Source organism: Phoenix dactylifera, chromosome 18 (genome assembly GCF_009389715.1).
Source record: "Phoenix dactylifera cultivar Barhee BC4 chromosome 18, palm_55x_up_171113_PBpolish2nd_filt_p, whole genome shotgun sequence".
Lineage (NCBI taxonomy): Eukaryota > Viridiplantae > Streptophyta > Magnoliopsida > Arecales > Arecaceae > Phoenix > Phoenix dactylifera.
Window position 1 is genome coordinate 2,965,232 of NC_052409.1, and position 23,140 is coordinate 2,988,371.

Here is a 23,140-nt window from a genome sequence, read left to right on the forward strand (position 1 = left end):
ACTAAGATCGGGTGTAAGAGATGTAAGCAGCTGCCTCAGATGCGCCGTCAGGAAACATCCCAGAGGTTCCCACAACGTGAAACACTAGTGTACATTCATTGCTTGCATGAGACAAAACAAAGAACTAGTGTCATAGTTCCAAGATCTTTAACATGCTAGGGATCAAAAAATACGTTTCCACTGAGATGCCATGGTTAAAAACGGGTGGCATGGCAGATACAAAAGAAAAAGAAAAAAGAAAAAGAAAGCCATCTTGACAAACTTTTGCCAAAGAAGCTTGCCTGCGTCAGGTGCTTAATCAGCAACAAAATCCAAAGAAAGAGCAAAACAAAAGGAAGTTGAACAGAAAGTGCCTAGATATACATAAAGGTGCGGTTACATATTCACAATAATAGCTTATCAAGTGCCAGCACTCGTGGACAAAGCCCTGCCCAAGACCATTATCATAGCACCCTAAGCTGGGCCAAGAAGGCAGCACATAAGTCAAGAAACAGGAGCTGTGGCCCTTGAACCCTCTGCAAGTCTAGGAGATACTTCTCTTCCCTTGTCTTGTAGAGCTGCAGCAAAGTGATGAATTGTTAGCTTCCTGCCTACAGTTATAAAACATGGCGAAAATGATATGAATTTCATTCACCAAAAGTTGCTGACTTAGCTAGGTTGAACTAAATATTTTAATCCTGGTAACTGCAGTATACGAATCAAAATAAATTGGAAAAATGAAGAGTGGATTAACAAAGATCGCATAAAAACTGTAAATAGATTCTCAAATAGTTCGCACCGTAACCCACTCAGCAAATCACTAAATATGTCACTTGGTGTATAAAAGAGTTCTTGGAGGCATTGAGGATAATAAATTCATGAAAAGATAAATTGCTACCACGAGCTATTACATATAAGAACTTTTAGCAAGATATTAGACCTCCAGCCCAAAAAGGGCAAAAAAAAAAAAGATATTTGACCTGGGAATGCAGCAGAGGACATAAGCATACTTTAACCTGCAGAGCTGCTCGGTTGATAATATCATGGGTTGTTTGCACTCAAGTGATTGCAATACCATCCTACTAATGAGGTCATGATAGGAGTGAGTCTGATTAGAATCACTTCCAGGTCAGAGCAGCCTGAGAAACCTTATAATGCAAGCGATATAAACTTGCCAAGTAGCAAGATGTAGTAACTACGGGTTTGACAACCTGTTTATGCTAAGCAGTAGTACAAGAGCTACAACGAGGAGACGGTTGCAAAGGCTTACAGCCAGGCGAAGGATAGGAGATAAAAAAGCTGATGAGGCTTGACTTATGGGAAAATGAAATCTCAATTACAGTGGCAGAGATCCAGGCCAGGGCAAATAGGTGTTTCTTATGGCCATGGAACTTGGTGTCACCCCAAGTGTAGCTTGAAGTGAAATTTTTAAATTCAGAGATTGGCTAGGCTATAGAAATAAGTCCACTAAGTCCACTAGCTGTTAGAGCAGGCAACAATTTACATAGCCTGCTGCTCGGTCAGCAAACTATTAATTGCTTAAGGGAACATTCCAAGGACAAGAAACAGCAGAACAAATGATCTGTCTTCACTGTACTTGAATGAAGCATCCCTCGCCACACAAACAAGCACAAGCACGAGCAAGCACACACAACACAAGCAACAAACTGCTCCAATAAAACCTCTCTAGATGAGTATTTGCAGCTAAATAACACTCCCAAAATGTAACTCAACAACAGATGATAGATACCACATCCATAGTTGCACCAGCCCTCGCCCGGCAGGAAAAAAAAAAAAAAGAAAACCAGCATAAGACGATCAAACTTGAACCACAATAACCACCATCCTAGTATTGCACCCATCATACATACCTCAGATGGCACCTCGGAAGGCAAGAACTCATTTTGGTTAAGTTTGAATCCTAAGGTGGCAAATGCTGTTACACTTCGACTTCTAGAGCCCTGGGGGGTGGAGCTGTGGATGGAGGCTGCTTTCAGTCTAACCTCTGAAAAATTGCTGATTGTGTGCGTGTGTGTGTGCGTGTTTGTGTGCATGTGTGTGTTTACAAAGTTACAACTAAATTACAGCACCTTAAAACATGTATCAGAATTAACTAACATATTAATTACTACATTATCATTGACCGAACACTAAAATCTGCAAATCCATCTATTCTACTATCTCTCATCCGCATTATCAAGCAAAGCAATTGCTGATCAAACATATAAGCAGCTTGATAATTTCTATAGTTTCTTCTAGGTAAGGATGCTCAAGCACGGAAACTAACTCCAACCTCTACTATTTCTTAATCACAATATAAAAGAAGAGCATTTCTTTATCAGTGGCCAAAGTATAATTTATAAACTTTGCTCGCAACTCAAAAAAAGTGAAATAACGAATCAAGAACTAAGACATCATGTTACTATCAATAAGTGATAGCGTATATAACTAGTTCCGCCGAGTTAAATATTGCTTTCTGGAAAAAAAAGAATGTGGTCAATAAGCAAGAACACGAGAAGGCATACCTGAACTTCAAACTTGACTACATTAGATGACTTCCCAGCAACATCATCACTTTCAACAATGGCAGATTCATCGCCAAAGCTATGACTATGATGCATAGGACTATTAAGCATACTTTCAGGATGACCAGGAAAGCCAGGAAGCCATCTGCATTTCATGTTATAATGACCAATCTTTTTCCAACAAACATTCAATTCTTGCAGAGCTTTGAGGACCTCTGTCATTATTTCACGAGGATGAGCTCGTGACTGTCAAGCAATGACAATATATTCATATCAGAAAGAGATGTTAAGCTGAAAACAACATAAGGGTGACAACTGAAAGAATGCAATGACCTGGAGTCCAAGAGCCCATTTTCTTTCAACAGGATAATGAGGCCTCGAACCAATACCCTGTGGATCCATATATCCAGGCAGACAATGTGCAATGGCTGAGGTTGGAGTTTCACATGAAGTGATACGAGAGAAGCCACATTCCTGAAAAAACACCAAATTATACCATTAAACATTAGATCTCCTTATGAATAAAGTAAGCTTTCAAATGACAGTTCAAAGAGCTAGCTACATGTTTGAAACGTACCATAGTCTCTTGAAACTCGGCTCCAAGATAGCCACTGGTAGCACGGAATCGATTGTCCAGAAGTAAGTAATATGCAACAGTTGCCTAATAATCCTTTGTAAATTCAGTTACGATTCCATATATGAGTTAAAATTTATGAACTTTTAGTTTGCAGAAATACCTCATTCTGAATTCTATTATAAAGAGATTCAACCAAGTGCTTCTTGTCAAAACCCATTTTGACTACCTCTTGAAGAATATCCTCATCAATCTGCAAGAGTGACCACATAGAGAATTATTACGCGAGGGTATATATAACAAATATAAATAAGAGACCAGATTAAGTAAAAACCCACATTAAAGGGTCTTCAGGTAACCCTAAAAGAAAAAGGATTTACAGCTATGTCATTGAAAAGATACTATGCAAATCAACCTTCTCTAAAATACTGTAGAATTCACCAATAATGCTCTTGAAAAGCAATACATGATGATATATGATCAAAACAATAAAACATGTGGCACAATATAATGCTAAAAGCCTCAGAAACTATGATTATTCACAGGCAAAAGGCTGATCAGCAGAAACCGAGTTGTGCACAACAACAAGATAAAATCTGAGCTGGAGGAATCTAATACTTGGTCTTCTATAGGATTATCAAGTACGATGACAATGAACATGCCTTTTTAGCTTGTTGCATCGTATCAGGTGGAGGCACAGCCAAATAGCGAGGAAGACGAGCTTGGAACCATGGGTGTTCACGAATCTCACGAATTGTCATCCGCTTCATAGGATCAACAACAAGCATCCTGGGAATCAAATCCCTTGCTAAAGCAGACAAATGGCTGGGAAGAGTATATATTCCACCCTAAAGAGTTCAATATTTAGTGGAATGCTTCCATTTAAAGTCAGAAAAGATAAAATATCCATGATAATTTAGTTAATGTTTTCCTTGCCTTTATCTTCTTAAACAGATTGGGGATGTTCTCGTCATCAAAGGGAAGAGTTCCACAAAGAAGAGCATATAGGATAACACCACAACTCCAAACATCAACCTCAGGCCCTGCATATAGTTTACCAGAAATAACCTGGACAAAGGAAAAACTAGCATGACACAGAAAACTGAAAATAGCATTTGTAGTGCACATAACAAACACTAGCCATTGCGAAGCCTCTTAATAATGATGGAGCTAACCACATACCTCTGGAGCTGCATAGTTTGGACTTCCACAACTAGTCTTCAAAAAATGGCCATCACGCATGACATTACTTAGGCCAAAATCTGCGATCTTAACATTGCATTTTGAATCCAACAGCAAATTCTCTGGCTTTAGATCCCTATGAACCACCATGTTTCTGTGGCAGTATTCAACACCAGATATGATCTGCTTTGAGCAAACACAAAGATCCATCTTAAAGAAACTGAGGCCAGGAGATAAGTAAAATTAAGAGCACTTCAACATTGTTCTGATTATGATGAGAATCAATTCTTTTCATGATATCTACATTTGTTAGGAAAATTAGATATAAAACAAATATTATCCTGAACAAATGATTTCTCGAATGTTTTTCTAGAAAATAGACACCCTGAACAAAAAATACATCTCTAGTCAAATCACAAGTCAAATAACAATAGTAGGTATTCCATGCATGGCCTCCAACTCAGATACAAGAATGCAAACTTTTGTTACTCAGAAAAAACTGACTATATATCATGGTTATAAGTGCATAGAAGCATCCACAGAAAACAGAATGAAGAGGAAGCGATACCAACGTACCTGCTGAAAAAAGCGGCGAGCTTCATCCTCTTGTAATCTTCCCTTCTCTACAATGTAATCAAATAGTTCCCCTGACTTAACATACTCCATAACAACATAAATGTCCGTTTGGGTCTCTATAACCTCATAAAGGCGTATAATATGGGGATGCATGAATAATCTCAATATTTTTATCTCCCGCCTCACTGCAATGTAAAGGTATCAGAAAGATCATTATTGTTATATCAACAAACACAGTGTATTAACGCAATCAAATTAGGGCACTTTCAATATCAAAGTTAAACAAGATGTCGGGCATGATACCAGACATGTCAAAACAGAAGTTTAAAACAAGAAGAAAAGAACAAAAGACATGCTTAATTGAAAAGGCCACAAAATCAGAACATGAATCTCCATTATTTTAACATATTCAACTGAACCACAAAAGCGAAGGCATAAATCAAAATAGATAGAGCAATATATCTAATTGCCATCCAAGCCCCATGCATGGTGTTGCCTGAGCATCAGTTTTAAGACATAAGCAGCAAAAAAGAAACGTTGATCACAAAAGATAGAAATAGGAAATTACAGAGGTAAAGCAGTATGAAAGTGGAATGATAACATTCAGCATAACCCTCAGTGGTGTTAGCACTAATTGCTACCACAAATAATAAGTCATCGTCCCTAATGAGCTGATTAATATACATTTCCAGCATTTGGGCTCCTTGAGTCAACTGATTCATCTTCTAGAGCCATACATGATAGCTGGAAGGTCAATCATAGATTGATAGCTCACAAATTGCAATCTACAGATCCAAATTCAACCACACCAATGACCAATCTACAGGGTCGATTCAATAACATGATTAACTTTACAACCAAGCCATAATCAGCACAACTTGACTAATGTCATGAGATATAATGGCACATGCCCATTGCTCGTATCTTCATCAGATGGGTGTTATGAATGATTATTATCAAAGATAGGTCTTTGAGAAGACCTACATGTGCCAATATCCTAGTTGTGGGCAACCCCGATACTTCACCTAAACTGAGACATCTGTGGCTCAAATACAATACACATGCAGTTGAGCTTTTTTTATCAACAACAATTTCGTTTATACTTCATTCACACTGCCGCTATAACAGCATTACTTGTGTAATTAATTGACAACATGGTCATATTATTGTCCTGCATCAGCCATTGTAAATCTATGTCGTCACCTCGTAACCTCAAAGAGTTGCGTAGTCTGCCGGGCGTTGGTGATAATGTTGATGCAGAAATACAGATGCAATATAAGAACACCATTAATAGCTGTCAAACAAACAATATACTACGACAAACATATAAAAAGCACATAGCATTGCAATTTACAACAGTAAAGTAAAAGAAAAAAAGTAAATATCTGTCAATTTGTTGCTCAACTGCCTTCTGAAAGTAGTTGAACTTGATAAGTGGTCATTCAAATACAACAGTACATAAAAAGTAGAAGCACTAAAAGCAAATGTATTTGTATATGTTAATGGACGAGGTCACAAGTACCTTTTTCCTCCATTTCCATGCTTTTTATCTTACGACGATTGAGGATCTTGATAGCAACCTTGTGTCCTGTCAACGCATGCTCTGCAATTTTCACCTTTCCAAATGAACCAATGCCCAGAGTCTTTCCAAGCTTGTAATTTAGCAAAATAACATCAGCACCAGTGCCTCCTTTGCTAGGCCCGTCCATTATCACTGTAACACTAGACAGCATGAGAAATTCAAAGTCCATGAACTGACAAAAAAACAAGGAGGTTGGAATCTGCAGTTGCAAGTAAAAGTAATACGAGATTTGAGAGAATGGCCCTTCATAGGTTCTCAATGGACAAAAAGGCTTTGACATCTTTTTTTTTCTATATCCCACCACCCTAATATGCCTTGGATTGTTAATGTTGAGTTCTCAACGAATTTATTTTACAATCACTGAGATGCGGACATGCTATCATGGATGTGTCAAAAAACTCAAGTTTGATGTCATTACTCAGAAGTGGATAAAATAGAAAATTGAAGATCTACTCCAATTTTGCAGCATACAAGTCAGATCATCAATTTTTCAAATGTTTAAATAAATAACTAAAAATAGAGGAGGTAGAAAGAATTTGCAAACCCTAAATCAGGGCAACAGAAGCACGGAAACTGTTCGAACGCTAATTTGGAAACCAGATGTAATTTCTGCCAAGATATCATAACCACGACACAGAACATAACCAAACACCAGTAACCACAGCATAGAACGTGTGAATGGATTCTCGCCTGAATCTGATCTTTTGGTTGTGAACAAAAGTAACCATTGACTCCCCATCTAGTTCACAACCACAATTCGTTCCGATTCTACTTATTCAAACATCAGAACCCACCAAAAGACCAGATTCAGGCGAGAATCCACCCACAAAGAAAAGAGACATTCGCAGATCACAGCCCAGGAAATCAAGCAGAAACACCTAAACAAGAAAACAACATATTACTAGTTTATTGCGCAAATAAATTGGAAAAGGGAGTCAAAAATACGGAAAAGCTTCTTTTTCAAAAAAAAAAAAAATGAACACGCCAGCATAGTTACACAAAATCATCAAAATTGAGCAAGAAACCCGAATTTATCACCTCAATTATAATATTTCTTCCCAATTTTCTCAGAGAAAGGAAAGCCTTCAAGTTTCAACCGTTTTATTTCATTTCCCATTCTTTCTACAGATCAAACCAAAAAAAAAAAAACAACAACAAAAATTAGGGCTTCCAGCGGGAAAACAGTTTTCACATGATTTGATAGGAAAAGGCAAAGAGATCTATCTTTCCAATTAGGGTTTCCAATCAAAATTAATCGCAGAGGAGGAGGAGCAGGCAGCGGCGGAGGCAGGAGAACGTACCTCAACGGATTTACCAACGATCGCCGGAATCGACGCCGGAAAAAGGGAAGAAGAGGAGGAAGAGGAGGAGGAGACGATGAAGAAAGGCGGAGGATAGAAGAGAAAAAATGGGGAGGATATCGATGGCCGATGGAGCGTAGACTGGGAGAAGGGGTATCTAATCACCTGGTGGTGGGAATAAGAGAGAAAGAACCTTCCCTTTTATCTGGGCGTATCTTGAAATGGGGTCCTTTTCGGCATGACACCTGGACTATAGATCAATAACCACCGCATCAATCATTTTAAAGGCGGCTTCGGGATGAACAAGATGGTGGCTGTTCTCAAAAAGTAGCACCGCGGAGTTTCCGAACTCGGGTATCGTCACCGCCCGCCAGTGTTTTGGTAGTCCATTTCTTTATGCCGAATATTGGCCGGCTTTTACTCAAAGTGAAATGGACAAACAAGATTCCCTGTGATGATGGGACCTCAGATGCTGCTCGCTTTTGGTGCCGATGGCATGGACCCAAGATCATACCAGATTTGATCAATGATCCGCCGGTTTAGATCGGGTTAGGTGTTCTTTGTTGCATTGCACTTGACACCATGCCCAAATCTAATTTACAGATTTTTTTTTTGGTACAATAGTGGCACACACACGAGTGTAGATGCGGCCAATAAAATCAAAAAGTAAAAGACTACATAAGGGCTCTGGCACTGAGCCGCGATCCATTCAGATGAAGCCTCTAAAGTGGTGAGCCATAAAGAACGCAACCCAGTCAGCGGCACCGTTTGCCTCCCTATAAACGTGCATGACTTAGTGGGAGCCACACTCCCTCACCGCACAATCCTTAATATGGCACGTAGTATGTTGAAAGGTAAAAACATGCCACAACACTTTTGGGCCAAAACCGTTGCTTGTGCGGTGTACTTGTTGAATCCGTGCCCAAAACAAAGTATTTGGAATAAAACACAACAAGAGGTATGGAGTGGGCGTAGGCTTACCTAACGGCCTTTCCGATAGTGTGGCCACATCAAAGTCTAAGTAATATTGAGAAGGCCATAAGTAGGTTACTTATCTTGCCAAAGCATCGAACCTTATCTTTTTCGCGAATCTGGGAAAAGAATGCTTTATGGTTTTCATGAAGACTAGGCTCTGTGGCAGTGGCATTACCGGACGTAAAGAATAAGTGGGCTTAGGTGGGACTCGAACCCAACAAATCTCACAACCGTTTTTAGAAGCCTATTGTGGTCTTTGATTTGGCATATGTTGGTTGCAGTTGAGGATATCCTTGCCAAAGTACAAATCCGGCAGGTCTCAGTCAGTATTGAGCCATTAACCGCAAGAAATCTGCGAATGTCGTAGAGCAACAGCCAATCTCGCCAGCACGTCACTGACCCCAGATCCACTCGATCACCAAGGCCAAATTCTTCTCGAGGATGAGACGATCAGTGCGTAGTACCCGCCTACATGGAAAATATCCTCTCAGGCAACTCTAAGCTTGGCACATACTATAGACGAGTCGAAGATCCGACGTCCCCCGCCGCCACTAGTCTAGTGTTGTGATCCCTGATGATAAAGCTGTCACCTTCGCATTTGTCGTCTTCAGCCACACTGCCATCAAAATTCACCTTAAGAAAGCCAGGAGGTGGGGGCACCCAGGTTTGACTCTCGGATAGAAAGCAATATTTTTCTCTCGATGAGTTTGAAATGATAAGAGTCATTAGTGATTTTAACCATTCCTTGAAGGAGTAAGAAGCATGTTCTCATATGACTATATAGAACCATTTCTAGCAACTATGGAAGTTCTAAAGTAAAAATTGTATCGAATTCATCAATTTATATGTTCGACTGTTTCGTGGTTTGCAGTAATGATGCGATCATACATGGTTAGAAAGTTGTCATTACATATTTCTACTCAATGACCGAGTTGTGGATTCAAGTGATGAGCTTGTTGTCCATCGCAAAAGAGCTAGTTTAGATGTTTCAAAGACCAAACTTGTGTACCAAATATACGGGCTTTAAATTTTCACATGCCATGATATGTGAGTGCGCATGCATAGCTATCCAAAAGCTCGGTATATGTACTGCAGAAATGGTTGGCTAACTTGAAAACATACAAATAACCCAAAAAATCAGGATTATAGCCTATTTAAATGGCAATAATTTTATGCTGCTAACCTTAATTATCTGGACTCATTTGTCTGTTCTCATGTTAATTGAGCAGATCTCTTTGCAAATCCAAATTTCGCATAGAAGGCCTTGTCTTTGGAAAGAATTATCATAAGCAAGAGAGGAAATTTGCCTAGGTGTTATAGCAAACAACTTGTCAGGAAGATTCATACTTATTGTGTATGGTTTATAAAAATCAATAAAAGGTGTTTGTTGAATGAACAAAACTCTAAGGAGGTATGGAGTTTTTTTTTGAATCAAATTTGATTAAATTAAAGGCGTGTTTTGTTCGAGACTAGAATTGGAATTGGCATCGAAATTGGAATAGATTAGAATCGGAAATGCTATATTCCCCAATACTTTTGCTTCGTGATTGGAATCAAATTTGAATACTAGAAAAGAGTCTAGATTAGATCTTGGGGGACGTGGATTTTCCATTTCTTTTGAATCGGAATTAAAATGAAACTTCTTCAACTAAACGGCTAAAATGAGAGGTACTGATTTTCATTCTCATTCGAGAGCACAACTTTCTCCAGCCAAATATGAATTCACATGGCTTAAGAAATGACTTCCTTGGTGGAGGCTCCTGAATCTATGTGGGCCTCAACCAATTGGTTTGCAGAAAAAAAAAACATTGTATACATTGCACATATGATGTTTGTACTTAGCCAAATGATACCCATGACTTGAATTAAGGGCTCATTTGGTTCGCGGAAAGTATTTTTCCTCCTAGTAATATTTTTCCTGGAAAGCAGATTTCTAGGAAGAGGAAACCTGAAAAAGTACTTTTGGCATGTTTAGTTGACAATGGAAAAGTGACAGATTTTCAGAGTGCTTATGTTTGGTTGACCATCCACTTTTTTTAGAGAAAGTTATGTGTAATTTCTATTATACCCTTAATAAAAATTAGGTCTTTAATGGTTCTTTAATGCTGAAGGATTTTTTGGAAAAAAAATAAAAATGGAGTGATTTCCGCCTTATGAAAAAGTAATTTTTCCATGTTTCTCATGGAAAACACTTTTCCATGAAACATGGGAATCATATTTCCATGGAAATATAACTTTCACGTCTTTCTTCTTTGAAAATTTTAATTAAACAAGAGTTATCTCATTACTTTTCCGTTTACCATACTTTTCTTTTTTCTTTTTCCCGCGAACCAAACGAGCTCTAATGGATAAAGGATACAGGTCAAGCAATAAAAGTATAAAAAATATGAGAGAGGTGTTGCATTCTTCTCAACTCGTCCGCACCAAAGCAGATGCAATGAGGCTCTTCGGCAAACACATATTCCCCAGACAAATAGTGTTATTTGCCTCCGGGTAATCCTAAATTTTAAACACTTAACACCCCATTTTTATCTCTTCAATATTTCTACTCTTGATCTTCTTTTTCTTAATCTTCATCCGTTTCGAAAATTCATTATAAAATATCCAGGCTTCTCGTCTTGGGAGCGACGACGTATGACGTGCACAGATCAATTAAGAACAACGGGAAGCCACCTTCCAAGGAGCAGCTCCAAGCCCTTCAAGATTACCTCCACTCCAAGCGCCACCCTTCTACTCCGTCCCCTCCGCCTCTTCCTCCTCCTCCTCCTCCTCCACCCACTCTTATTAAAGAAAACTGAGTCCGCTATTTTTTTTTAATATATATGTATCCAATGTTATAGAACATGGGCTGCTTGTTTAATTTACCTTGGCTTCTCTGTGAGAGATCTCTCTCTTGAGACCTGACATATTGTCTTGTGCTGTTAACGGTTGCAACTTTAAGAATACGAGCATGTCGGACTTCTGTTCGATGATATTACTCAATGGACTTGAGCAGGGTTATGCTGGAAGTCCAGGTGCGTAAATTGGCGACTGTCAAAAGGCTTGGTGAAGGTGGCCTTTTAGGCTAAGCACATATTCAGAAAGATTAATGGGGCTGCAGACTAGGTAGCTTCGTATGTGGCCAGTCACTATGGAAGCATCATGTGGATTGGAAAATAGGAGTTGCCTAGAGCTAGAGCACTCCGGGACTTATTGTTTTCTGATTTTTGTATCCGTACGAAAACTGTATGGAACATCTGTTCTAGCGAAGAAAAAAAAAAAAAGACTTGGGTGATTCTAGCTAGGTCAAGCCAGCCTTATAGTTTATCAATTCAGGTTAGCTCAAGTTCCCTCAACCCAAACTCATGTCATCAATCCTTTTGGTATTTTGATCGGATTTACCGAGCCCAAGCGGTCATGATTACACTGTTGAGGAGACAGCCCAAGAAAGACTGGGTGAGCTATGCACGCCATGTGTAAAAACTGGTGTACTAGTTAAGGTGGTTTTTGACTGCGGGAAACATGATAAAAAGAGAGAGGTGCCAAATATTATGACCAAGCATTTCATGCAACACTTGGTGCGGATTCTTTTCCATTTAAATGAAGCCTAATGAGCTAGAGTTTGCAAAATTATCTAGAAAGCTGTAGATTTAGCAAGAAGGCTAGATATTTTTTCAGGCTCTACGGATTGAGCTAGAATGATCCTAACCATTCGTTTTATGATATTTATAACTTGTTTTGTTTGTGAGAAGATTTTTCTTCTTTAGAATGTTTAGCATGTTTGGTTGATCATGAAAAAATAAGATATTTCAGAGTGACTTATGTTTGATTGAGTATCTACTTTTCTAAAAAAGTTGTACAAAATGCATATTACACCCTTAATAAAGAGAAACACATTATCCATAGATTTTGATGTAAAGGTACTTAAAAAAAAAAAAAAAAAGACTAATTTCTAATTAGTGAGAAAGTAGCTTTTTCATATCCTTTATAGATTTTTCTTTTCCATTAAATATGGGACTCTTATTTCCATGAAAATGCTACTTTTCTATCTCTTCTATGAAAACTCCAACCAAACAAAAGGCATTTTTTTGTTTTTCCGTTGACCATACTATTTCTCTTCTTTTTCCGCGAACCAAATGAGTCGTTATACATATTTTAACCATTCATTGTACCTGGTAGAGCTTAGAGAGAGAGAGAGAGAGAGAGAGAGAGAGAGAGAGAGAGAGAGAGAGAGAGGTCTTTTTTGCTAAACTACCAAGAAAAGAGTTAAGATTTTTCTACTAAAACATTACTTTTCATTCTTCTATACCATCTTTCTTCTTTGTGCGTTCTTTTCTGAGAATTTTAGCTTGAGAGTCTAAAGCGGTAGATTGAGTGAGAGCTAGAGTGGCAGGCTAACCTAAAGACGGTTGCAGGCAAACAAAGTTTCTAAGTGCCACATAGATGTTTGAGGAAATACCAAGCCCATGACATATGGATGGGGAGGATGCCATCAAGCAGAATTCCGCTGCATGTAGCATGACTGATAGGGTCATGGTATCTATCAGATTTTTTTTTTTTTGAAAAAAAAGAGAAAATGAGAGAGGTGATCTAGGTGTAGGATGGTTTAGAACTCCACTCCAATAACTTTTCCAATTAGACTAGTCGACACCCATCGGATCCATTTCAAGTTGTTTGTGAATGTAGGTGTTCGTCTTAATTTTTTCTATTTTCTAGCAAGTGGCATATCTTCTTGAGGGGGGCAACCTAAATTCTAAAACACTCTTAATATTTTTTCACCCATTATAAGTAAAGAAAGCAAATTATGTGCAAAATTTTCCGTCATGCATCAAGATACATGAGATGTGGGACCATGTGGACATGGACACAGGAGTTGATGCACCATGCATCATTTTGTGGTCCATGCAAGCCGGATAACAAAATAGTGTCCTACCGTATTATTATTGTCGCATCCAACTGAAACATGGTTGGTGCATTACCAATCATGTTTCAGGATAAGGGCCTACGTTTTTGGTGTTTTTGATCGGATTTACTGAACCCAAGCAGTCATGATTGCACTGTTGAGGAGACAACCCAAGAAAGACTGGGTGAGCAATGCACGCTATGGGCAAAAACTGGTGTACTAGTTAAGGTGGGTTTCCCTTTTTTTTTTTTTTTTTTAGCTGAAACAAAAGGAAAGAGGTGGGTAAGGAGAACCTCACCTGCGTAGCAACCCCCACTAGGCTCCTCTCCGATGGAGAGCGTTCAATGCGGGTAGAACATTTTTTACTCATACCCTTTCCATCCGTGGCAGAGTCTCACCAGCGTAGCAGCCTTATCCCCGCGTGAGTACATCACTCCGGCACCACCTAAATAATGGCAGACTAGATAGCGGTTTTACTGGACAAATCAGATGAGGGGCATCCGGTCCCCGCATTTAATCGACGCCCGCACATTTCAAACCTAGGCCACTGCGATGAAATCAAAGCTCCGTTCCCACCGTGTTACCACCTCAGTGGTAATTAAAGTGGTTTTTGACTGCAGGAAACATGATAAAAAGAGAGAGGCGCCAAATATCATGACCAAGCATTTTATGCAACACTTGGTGCACATTCTTTTCCATTTAAATGAAGCCTAATGAGCTAGAGTTTGCAAAATTATCTAGTAACCCATAGATTTAGCAGCAAGGCTAGAATGATCATAACCATTAGTTTTGTGACATTTATCGCTTGTTTGGTTCGCTGGAAGAATTTTTTTTCTCTGAAATATTTTTTTCTAGGAAGATAATTTTTGGAAATATAATGTCTCAAAAAATGGTTTTGGCATGTTTGGTTGATTATGAAAAAGTGGCACATTTTAAAGTGGGTTATGTTTGATTGAGTATCTACTTTTTTTTAAAAGTTGTATGAAATATCTATTATATCCTTGATAAAAGAAAAGAGCTTATCTGTGGATTTTGATGTAAAAGTACTTTTTAAAAAAAACTTTAATTTTCAACTGGTGAGAAAGTAACTTTTTCATATCCTCTATAGATTTTTCTTTTTCATTAAATATGGGGGTCTTATTTCAATGGGAATGTTACTTTTTCATCTTTCTCATATGAAAACTCCAACCAAACAAGAGGCATTTTTTTATCTTTTCATTGACCACACTTTTCCTCTTCTTTTTTCGCAAACTAAATAATAAGTCCTTATACATATTTTAACCATTCATTGTACCTGGTAGAGCTTAAAAGGGAGAGAGAGAGGTCTCATTTGCTAGACTACCAAGAAAAGGGTTAAGATTTTTCTAGTGAAACATTACTTTTCATTCTTCTACACCATCTTTCTCCTTTGTGTGTTCTTTTTTGAGAGTTCTAGCTTCAAGAGGCTAAAGTGGTAGGTTGACTGAGAGTTAGAGTGGCAGGCTAACTTAAAAACGATTGCAGGCAAACAAAGTTTCTAAGTGCCGTATGGATGTTTGAAGAAATACCAAGCTCATGACATATGGATGGGGAGGATGTCATCAAGCGGGATTCCGATGCATGCAGCATGACCGATAGGGTCATAGTATCTATTAGATCTTTTTTGAAAAAAAACTGAGAAAATGAGAGGGGTGATCTAGGTGTAGGATGGTTTAGAACTCTCAGTCCGGTAGCTTTTCCAATTAGACTAGTCGTCACTCATGGGATCCATTTAAAGTTGTTTGTGAATATAGGTATTCGTCTTATGGCAAGTGGCCTTCTTGAGGATATTGGGGGGCAATCTAAATTCTAAAACACTCCTCTTAATATTTTTTCTCCCATTATAAGTAAAGAAAGCAGATTATGTACAAAATTTGCCATCATGCATCAAGATACATGAGATGTGGGACCATGTGTACATGGACACAGGAGTTGATGCGCCATGCATCATTTGTAGTCCATGCAACCCGGACAACAAAATAGTGCCCTACTGTATTATTATTGTCGCATCCATCTGAAATGGGGTTGATGCATAACCAATCATGTTTTAGGATGAGGGCATACATTTTCGGATGGGTAATTGATTCAATTATATGCAGAAATTATAGCAAGCTAGACCTATTTCTCGGGCTTATTTCTAGTTTTGCCTCAATAGAGCATTCCAAAATTCGTTTTTAATGTGACTCCCATCAGGCAAACGGTGCTGCAGATTGAATTGCCTTCTATACAGCTCACCACTCTAGAGGTTTTATTTGGACAAACTACGTGTCATCGCCTAAGTTCTATATAGTCTTTTATTTTCTGATCTTATTAGCGGTATTCACATTTGTCGCCTGTGAGCCATCGTTGTACCAAAAAAAAGAAACAAAGAAGCCATGAAAAGTATACCGGACATCGTGAAGGCAAGGAATGCAAAATTATGGAGAACTCGGCATATAATAAGCTTCCATTGCAGATGGTATGCGTTGCTACTAACTTGGCACCGATAGCCCCATAATGAAAAGTTTGGGGTCCCAATTTAGCTATAAGCCTAATTTTACAAGCTCTTCGCATTATCATGTTTCATGGACCCACAAGGCTAACCCAGTGAGGCCCAGCATTACATTGAGAAAGCGATTAGCTAGATCGATGCTTAACATTCCTGCTATTAATAAAATCAAAATCTACATTAAATCCTCTTAGAAACATATTGGGGCTGATCAATTAGGACATGCACACATTTTAGAATTGGGTGAATAGGATTGAATGTTTTACTCCACCTTCATATCCTCCCTTGTCTTGGAAACTTAAGTCAATTGCAATTTCCACAACCTATTTGTTAGATTAGATTAAAAAAAATGGCGAAATCTCTTGTACTATTTCTTAAACTTATTTCGACTGCTCGTTGGTTTCCTCGAGCTAGCTACCATTCTAACTACTATGAAAGTCTTTGACCGTCCGGTGAGTGCCCAACCATCAGTCAATTTTCCGGACCCACATACTCTTATGATTTGTTAGTTTGGGTTCATGCCCGTTTCCACTGGTAGGTCAAGCCATGTGCCCACCCTCCCCGTGACACCAACAACACCATATTATAAGAGTGGTGGGGTTCAGCCTCTTGCAACCCACGCCACTCTCCCCTACATTTGCTTGCTAAGAGGCATAGAAGAACTTCGAAGCAGCAGTTATGGTGGTCAAGATCTATGGCATGACACCGGCGGTCTGCCCGCAGAGGGTGATGCATTGCTTGATCGAGAAGGGCGTCGAGTTTGAGATCATCCATGTCGATCTGGAAAAAGGAGAACACAAGACACCTGAGTACATGACTAAACAAGTAATCCTATACCCTTTTATCTTTTGGTCTCTTTAATCTCATTTTGTTGCAAGCTAACTCCTTTTTTTTACTTTTTTTTTGGGATTTTTCTTACTTTTGTAGCCGTTTGGGCAAGTCCCCTACATTGTGGATGGAGATTTCGAGCTCTTTGGTAAGGAATCATGGGCACAAGAATTTGGAAATTTCAGTCACAAAATTTCTTGAATCAAAACTATTTAAAACAACTATATTATCAGCCACATATCCACCATAATATGGATTTGTTCTCAGAGTCGCGCGCTATCGTGAGGTACTATGCGGCCAAATATGCGGGCCGTGGGCCGAATCTTCTGGGCCGGACGCTGGAGGAGAAGGCACGGATGGACATGTGGCTGGACGTGGAGGCCATCAACCTGAATCCACTGGTCTTCCCCATCGTCTTCAACCTCTTCGTCCTGCCGGGCCAAGGCGTCGCCGGCAACATGGCCGAGGCTCAGGCCTCCGCCGAGAAGCTCGACAAAGTGCTCGAAGTCCACGAGCGGCAGCTCTCCAAGACCAAGTACCTGGCCGGCGACGAGTTCACGCTGGCCGACCTGACCCACATCCCGGCCCTGCGCTACGTGGTCGAGAATTGCGGCATGCCCCACCTTATCAGCAACAAGAAGCATGTGAAGGCCTGGTGGGCCGACATCACCAGCCGCCCTGCATGGAAGAAGGTGATGGACATGGTGGAGTCCAGGGCATTAAAGTACTCGCCATGAGGACTAAGGTGAGCTTGGGGCATTATGATGAAACTAGTCTGAGTGTCTTGCTACTGTTTGGTCATGTGTGGGATGCATGTTAGAGAGGTTCTGCTGCTGCACTGAATAAATGGATGAGATGGTCATGGTGTTTTAGATAGCTGCAGGGGAATGCAGTGCCTGGATTGGAGTCTTCATCCTTGGAGTTTCAGTTGTTTCTGTGTCCTTGCTTCAATGAAAATGGTCGCTGCATTTCCCAGTTTATAAGATTAATGCAATGCATCTATTTAGAACTAATGTCAGCAAGGCTCCTAATCTCTGGATATCTTCAGGTGACCTTTTTCTAGATCTTCATAGACCGCATAAAACTTATGATAAAATCAAACAGGGATTTCCTTGAGAATATATCATCATCAGAATTACGCTTCCAAAACAGGAAGCAGCAAAGGATGAAGGTGCAACCATTTTGTCAAAGTAAACCAATCTCGAAATTATTTCTGAGGACTGATAATCAAATTTTATGGAAATGATTCGGTTTTTTTTCCGGGTACACATCAGGTCAAGGCTATGCCGATAAAAAGAACATTAAGGAATTAAATAGTCATAAGTTGAACCTCACTTAGGAAAAGAATTCTTCAGTCCCTTGCACAATCAGAATCTACTCAAGCATCTTTCTGATCAAAATTTATTGAAGTTCCAGAGACTTGCTGAATTCTCTAGTATTCTTCAGAGGGGAAAACAGAAACAGAAAAAGCTATCTACAGTGATATCATCCATATCTTTGCAGTGCTCTTCAAAGGGGAAAACTTCTCGCTATAGAATTCTCCATGTATTGGCAAACCGCTTAGCTTTGCGCATTCCATGCTAAATGAAGTATAGAAGACTATGAGCAATGTAATTAAGTCACACAACAATCATTCAAAAGAATAGAAAAAAATCATCTCCCTTTATATTGAAATATACTCGTTTCCATTATTATACATGGCTATGTAACAATAAATAAGAAGGGAGGTTAAGCTACTGCATTTTCTAATTTGAGGATGCCACATGGACCACATTCCTTGATTGCTCTTGTATCATTCTAAAATACATTAAGATAAAAACTTTATACTTCAAACTGAGGCAGCGTAGGACATCCTTCTGAATCTTCGCGCTTTTGTTAGAATGGCTGGTTTTGCAATGACGGCCTGATAAGTGATCTTCCATAAGCAATGGGCAGAGCCATTATCTTCTTTACTTTGCTGACATAGGCCCTCTTCATGAAATTATTATAGTCATTTGCTTCAATCTCATCAAGTATCTGCCTGTACAACAACAGAGAAGCCCACACCTACAACAGGCATGCACAAGAATTTTTTGGTCAGTTTTTAGTGTTAAAAAGCAAAACTGGTGAGTGGTCTGCGAGCTAATTTCTACCTTTATGTACTAGGATGTTACTGATCTAAGTTTCTTCCTAATAAAAGTGCCTGAGATGCAACTCTGTTTAATGAGATAAAAGGATCGGCAATACAGGCCTCTGTAAAAATGGCCACATTGCAAGGTGGGTGGTTACTGTTTTGACAGAGATAGCCAAGTAGATGGCTGGTTCTATTTCTTTCTTTTTTCTACAATTTGCTATAACCATTTCATATTTGGTTTCCATGTAGAGGAATCGTTGACTGATGTGCATTAGAATAAGGAATGAAAAGTTCATATTTGTTTTTAATGGAGAGGAGTCATTGATTGAAGTTCATTACCATAATGAATGAAAGAAAGAAAAAGAAAGTGATCTTACCGGCCACCTACTAGCTTGATTGAGCTCGGTCACACCTTTCTCCGCTTCCTGGAAGAACATCCTCGCCCTTTTAATTTGGCTCTTCATGAAGCTTCTCCATCTGTCAGTCACCTTCCCGTTAAACACATCATCATCTGAAAGGCCAGCCTGCGCGAGCTCATCCTGGGGCAGATAAATCCTGCCTCTTCTTGCGCTGAGGAAAGATTCATCAATAAGTAGTAGAAAGGGAAGCATTTACAGCAAATTCTACTGGTTTTTGTACATAGAATGGAATTCTGCATGGTGATAGTTTGGAGAACATATTGCAGGAAAATAACTAGTAATAACTAAGATGAAAAGCAACATTTTGTAAATTCTCACTTACTCTTCTCCCACATCCCTTAGTATATTGGTGAGCTGGTTTGCTATCCCTAAAGCCAAAGCAGAATTATATACGCTCTCCGTCGTCGCCTTGGACTCTGGAGCAATACCCATGACAGGCACACTCATCAGTCCGACCGTCCCAGCTACATAATAACAATACAGATAGAGCTCATCGAAGTTCTTGTATCTGGACTTTTTGAGGTCCAACCGCATCCCTTCAATCATGTCCTTGAATGGCTGAAATGTGCAAAGCAACCCAACACTGAATGAGCAAGAGCAATCAATGGAGAATATGTGTAGCTAGAACCCATCAAAGTAGATTTCCATTCTCACATCAATGATACATGTTCCATTCGTTTATCAGTTAGCTGAAAATTAGGCTGCAAATGTTAAAAGTGGTAGATAAAATTCTTTTTTACTAATTGCATAAGAAATCTAAACTTGGAGCCTTTATCGAGAGATGCAAATATATATGTAGTTGCTCCTTGAGATAATGCCAAGCCTCAACACTCTCTTTTGGTCGCTAAATAGTTTGATGTGCATAAGGACTACTCATGTTTTTGGAATTTCGGAGCTATTTACAATGCCTATGAGTCGCCAAAAAAAAAAAAAAAAAAAGGTAAGTTGAAGATCAGAATCAGGCCAAAAAATTTTGCTTCTATCAAATACGAATGCAACACACATGCCTGAATATCAACAGGGAACTTTGAAACAGTATCTGAAAGAGCCGCATCGAACATGTCATAGGGGCGGCCAGCAAAGAGATCCTCCAACTTCGCCTCCCACCTGTCCAGAGCTGAAGGTGTAATGTGAGAAGCATTGGGTCCATCTACGAGCTCGTCTGTCCTTCTGCACCACACTGAACATATGTTCTTGTGAATCCATGAGAAGCAGAAACTTTAAAAGTCCAATTAATACAGGAAACAGCAGTACAAATATGCAACTAAAACTAGAATCAATGAGCCAATTCAAAATTACTGGCTATATATATTTTTTTTGTGCTTTCAAGCATCCCTCAACACGGACACTAGTCATGGTTGGTGGTTACCTAACAACTAGTGCCTTTTAGCATCATGGGACAAGAGTAGAGAAGGAATCATGAGTTTTTTAATAAGTTCAATTAGTCCAAGTGTCCTGTGTCAGTGCTGTATGTGAAGTGTTTTTTACCAGTAGCAGGTTAAGTAAATTGAGAACCTACGCAAATCCTTGAAGTGGCTTCACTAATGAGAAGTTCTGAGGACATGCTGTTAGGATAAGTTTGATGCTTATTTGCCAAATGGTAGAGGATCAGGTAGCATATGCAATTGAAGGAAGAGGAGCAGCGGTAGCACATGCAGAGCGTACTATTGATATTTTTTACTCGTGATATTTCTTTTCCCTTTGTGTAAATCAACTTAGATGTCAGATTCTACCTCAAGAAATGATGAAGAACTCTGAAATGAGAGGACTATCCCATAACTAAAAGATATGGAGACATATAAATGATCTCTCAACTAAATCTTAGACTCATTAATCGAAATCTCACAGTTGGAAATTAGATAGAGTGCTAAGTTTGTCCATTACCATATATTGCCCAGATGGCTCTCCTTCTTTCAGGGGTCATGAGCAGTGTTCCTGGATAGGAGATAAAAACTAAAATCAGATGCATGAAAATTTCCTGTCCAAACTAACCCAAAACCATGCCTGAAATTATGACAATTCCTTGGCTCCATATTCCGGAGAGAAAGCTAGGCAAACAAGTAGAAGATTAAACACTGGGTGCGAGAGCTAACCGAGGTAAAAGGTCTTGGCATACTCTGCACAAACTTGTCCACAGCGATCATAAGCCTCAGTCAACAAGGTTGTAGTTCCAGGAATCACCATGTCAGGCTTCACATCAAGAGCAGCATTGGATCTCAAGTGCGTCTTCACCAATGCTGCCTGCTTCATCACCACATCATAAACCTTCTGCTCCGAGGATATTGCAACCTCTTCCGCAGGGTTTGCCACAAAACTCGATACTATCGGAAAATTATCATTCTCCTGCGGCTGAAACCCCACGCATGCATACTTTGAATCAGCATACAGCGAGCACAAACTCCATCTGCGCCTCTTCCTCTGCAGCCTCTCATTAGAGCTGGGACTCTGAACTTTTCCAACCAGCCTCGAACTGTCTGAAAACCGACCTCCTTCCCGAATTGCCTCGAGAAAACCGAGACTAGCTGAGGCATCTACTGGCGACACAAGTCGTTGCATCAAAATTGCCATCTAAAAAGCTAGCTAATGCACTAGCTAGAGGACCTCAAGAGTTCTGTTTTTATTCTGAAAGTTATCCTGTATATACCATATCCGCAATCGGATACAGCCTTAGAACAACAAGATCCAGAGAATTCTCTGATCAGATTCGAAAACACCTTTCAAGGTTGCACCTTTATAGTCTGGTTTCCCTGAAAAATTAATGTGGAATTAATATAACCTTTTAGCTCCTTTTCTTTTTCCGAAAATCAAGCTTTGTTTACTGTATTCTCATAAAGACAAGATTCCTACAAACAATTATATTAGAGAGCAAGCGACAACAGACTGTGAGGGAAACAAAAAAAAAAAGAAAAGACGAAGAGCATGTCAACAAACCAAAAACTCAATTCAAAGAACCTCACGAAACACTCACCTTTCTTGCCAAGTGCGACAACAAACACAGAATATAAGCAAAAATGGAATCCAAAAACAGAAGAAAACTGTAACCAGTGCTCAGTGTTCGAATCACTAACGAAAATTTCCTCCACCCCAGCAACAATAAAAGCCCCACCACCAGCACCACCCACTATATGCACACCAAAAGATACAAGGAACCGACAGGCTTATTCTATAGAACGTGCCTGAAAAAAGGACTCCCAGACCAAACGGAAGCATTAACACCACTCACCTCTTATCACCTTTCCAGTTTCCACCACCAAGGTCAGCTATCCCTTCGATCCACAGTTCAAACACAGCAAATATGAGCCAAAATCAGCTCGCCTTCAATCAACTTCAGCTGGAAAAGGAGCCCAAGAAGGCCAGAAACAGCGGTACAGCGGTCTCTCTTGGAGGCTCCTGTAATGTCTCTCTATTCTCTCTCCACGCTCCTTGTTGGGGGAGAGGAGGCACGTGGAAGGAGGAGGCCCAGTGAGGGGGGTGGGTGGCGGAGGGCAAAGAGATAGGGTTATCACATGGGAGCTACGAGCAACGAGCGGTGACGAGTGCGGGGGCGCCGCGTGGAGGAAGAGAATCCGAGTGCTCGGGCCCTGGGGATTGGCGGGTCCCACAAAAAGGTCCCTTGTCGCGGTGCCCAATACCGCCTCCCGCGCCACCTGTCCGCGCCTCGCTTCCCGCGGCCCTCTTTCGCCGGTCCGCCACGCGCG

The 23,140-nt window shown here is 39.8% G+C and overlaps 3 protein-coding genes and 1 long non-coding RNA gene across 7 annotated transcripts; 2 read left to right on the plus strand and 2 right to left on the minus strand.

The window, feature by feature from the left end:
- Nucleotides 1-114: 114 nt before the first annotated feature.
- On the minus strand, nucleotides 115-7,872 carry LOC103723553 (SNF1-related protein kinase catalytic subunit alpha KIN10). Of its 3 annotated transcripts, none has more exons than XR_003383074.2 (11): nucleotides 6,359-6,558; nucleotides 4,837-5,021; nucleotides 4,261-4,443; nucleotides 4,015-4,146; nucleotides 3,741-3,926; nucleotides 3,242-3,331; nucleotides 3,082-3,165; nucleotides 2,838-2,978; nucleotides 2,505-2,750; nucleotides 1,851-1,953; nucleotides 115-557 (listed from the first exon to the last, which is right to left on the minus strand). XR_003383074.2 is itself a non-coding variant. In XM_008814527.4 (11 exons), exons 2-11 carry the CDS (start codon nucleotides 6,543-6,545, stop codon nucleotides 444-446), a joined length of 1,548 nt encoding a protein of 515 aa, XP_008812749.1. In that variant the 5' UTR covers nucleotides 6,546-6,558; nucleotides 7,720-7,872; the 3' UTR covers nucleotides 115-443. The 3 variants fall into 3 exon arrangements, 2 of the variants coding, with proteins under 2 accessions (XP_008812749.1, XP_008812742.1); XM_008814527.4 differs by lacking the exon at nucleotides 1,851-1,953 and adding an exon at nucleotides 7,720-7,872; XM_008814520.4 differs by lacking the exon at nucleotides 1,851-1,953 and adding an exon at nucleotides 7,720-7,867 and having other exon boundaries at nucleotides 6,359-6,550.
- A 3,204-nt stretch (nucleotides 7,873-11,076) lies between these two features.
- Nucleotides 11,077-11,676, plus strand: LOC108511878. The gene is made up of 2 exons (XR_001880344.3): nucleotides 11,077-11,187; nucleotides 11,303-11,676. It is a non-coding gene; the product is annotated as an uncharacterized LOC108511878 (long non-coding RNA).
- Nucleotides 11,677-16,682: 5,006 nt separating this feature from the next.
- LOC103724244 (glutathione S-transferase F12-like) lies at nucleotides 16,683-17,893 on the plus strand. The gene is made up of 3 exons (XM_039115395.1): nucleotides 16,683-16,907; nucleotides 17,010-17,058; nucleotides 17,178-17,893. The coding sequence occupies exons 1-3, from the start codon at nucleotides 16,761-16,763 to the stop codon at nucleotides 17,645-17,647; spliced, it is 666 nt and encodes a 221-aa protein (XP_038971323.1). The 5' UTR covers nucleotides 16,683-16,760; the 3' UTR covers nucleotides 17,648-17,893.
- Nucleotides 17,894-18,548: 655 nt separating this feature from the next.
- Nucleotides 18,549-22,918, minus strand: LOC103723585 (phytoene synthase 2, chloroplastic-like). Of its 2 annotated transcripts, none has more exons than XM_008814544.3 (7): nucleotides 22,666-22,918; nucleotides 21,536-22,189; nucleotides 21,327-21,377; nucleotides 20,450-20,622; nucleotides 19,765-20,000; nucleotides 19,401-19,593; nucleotides 18,549-18,956 (listed from the first exon to the last, which is right to left on the minus strand). In XM_008814544.3, exons 2-7 carry the CDS (start codon nucleotides 22,008-22,010, stop codon nucleotides 18,786-18,788), a joined length of 1,299 nt encoding a protein of 432 aa, XP_008812766.1. In that variant the 5' UTR covers nucleotides 22,011-22,189; nucleotides 22,666-22,918; the 3' UTR covers nucleotides 18,549-18,785. The 2 variants fall into 2 exon arrangements, with proteins under 2 accessions (XP_008812766.1, XP_008812773.1); XM_008814551.4 differs by lacking the exon at nucleotides 22,666-22,918 and adding an exon at nucleotides 22,411-22,601.
- Between the last annotated feature and the right edge of the window lie 222 nt (nucleotides 22,919-23,140).

Coding starts and splice junctions, on each gene's coding strand:
- LOC103723585 (XM_008814544.3), bottom strand. CDS start 22,010: ATGGCAATTTTGATGCAACGACTTGTGTCGCCAGTAGATGCCTCAGCT. Junction 20,623..21,326: donor AGCCATCTGGGCAATATATG/GTAATGGACAAA, acceptor ACATATGTTCAG/TGTGGTGCAGAAGGACAGAC. Junction 18,957..19,400: donor ATCAAGCTAGTAGGTGGCCG/GTAAGATCACTT, acceptor TGCCTGTTGTAG/GTGTGGGCTTCTCTGTTGTT.
- LOC103723553 (XM_008814527.4), bottom strand. CDS start 6,545: ATGGACGGGCCTAGCAAAGGAGGCACTGGTGCTGATGTTATTTTGCTA. Junction 3,927..4,014: donor ATCTGTTTAAGAAGATAAAG/GCAAGGAAAACA, acceptor TGAACTCTTTAG/GGTGGAATATATACTCTTCC. Junction 558..2,504: donor TAGTCAAGTTTGAAGTTCAG/GTATGCCTTCTC, acceptor ACTTTGCTGCAG/CTCTACAAGACAAGGGAAGA.
- LOC103724244 (XM_039115395.1), top strand. CDS start 16,761: ATGGTGGTCAAGATCTATGGCATGACACCGGCGGTCTGCCCGCAGAGG. Junction 16,908..17,009: donor CTGAGTACATGACTAAACAA/GTAATCCTATAC, acceptor TTACTTTTGTAG/CCGTTTGGGCAAGTCCCCTA. Junction 17,059..17,177: donor TGGAGATTTCGAGCTCTTTG/GTAAGGAATCAT, acceptor ATTTGTTCTCAG/AGTCGCGCGCTATCGTGAGG.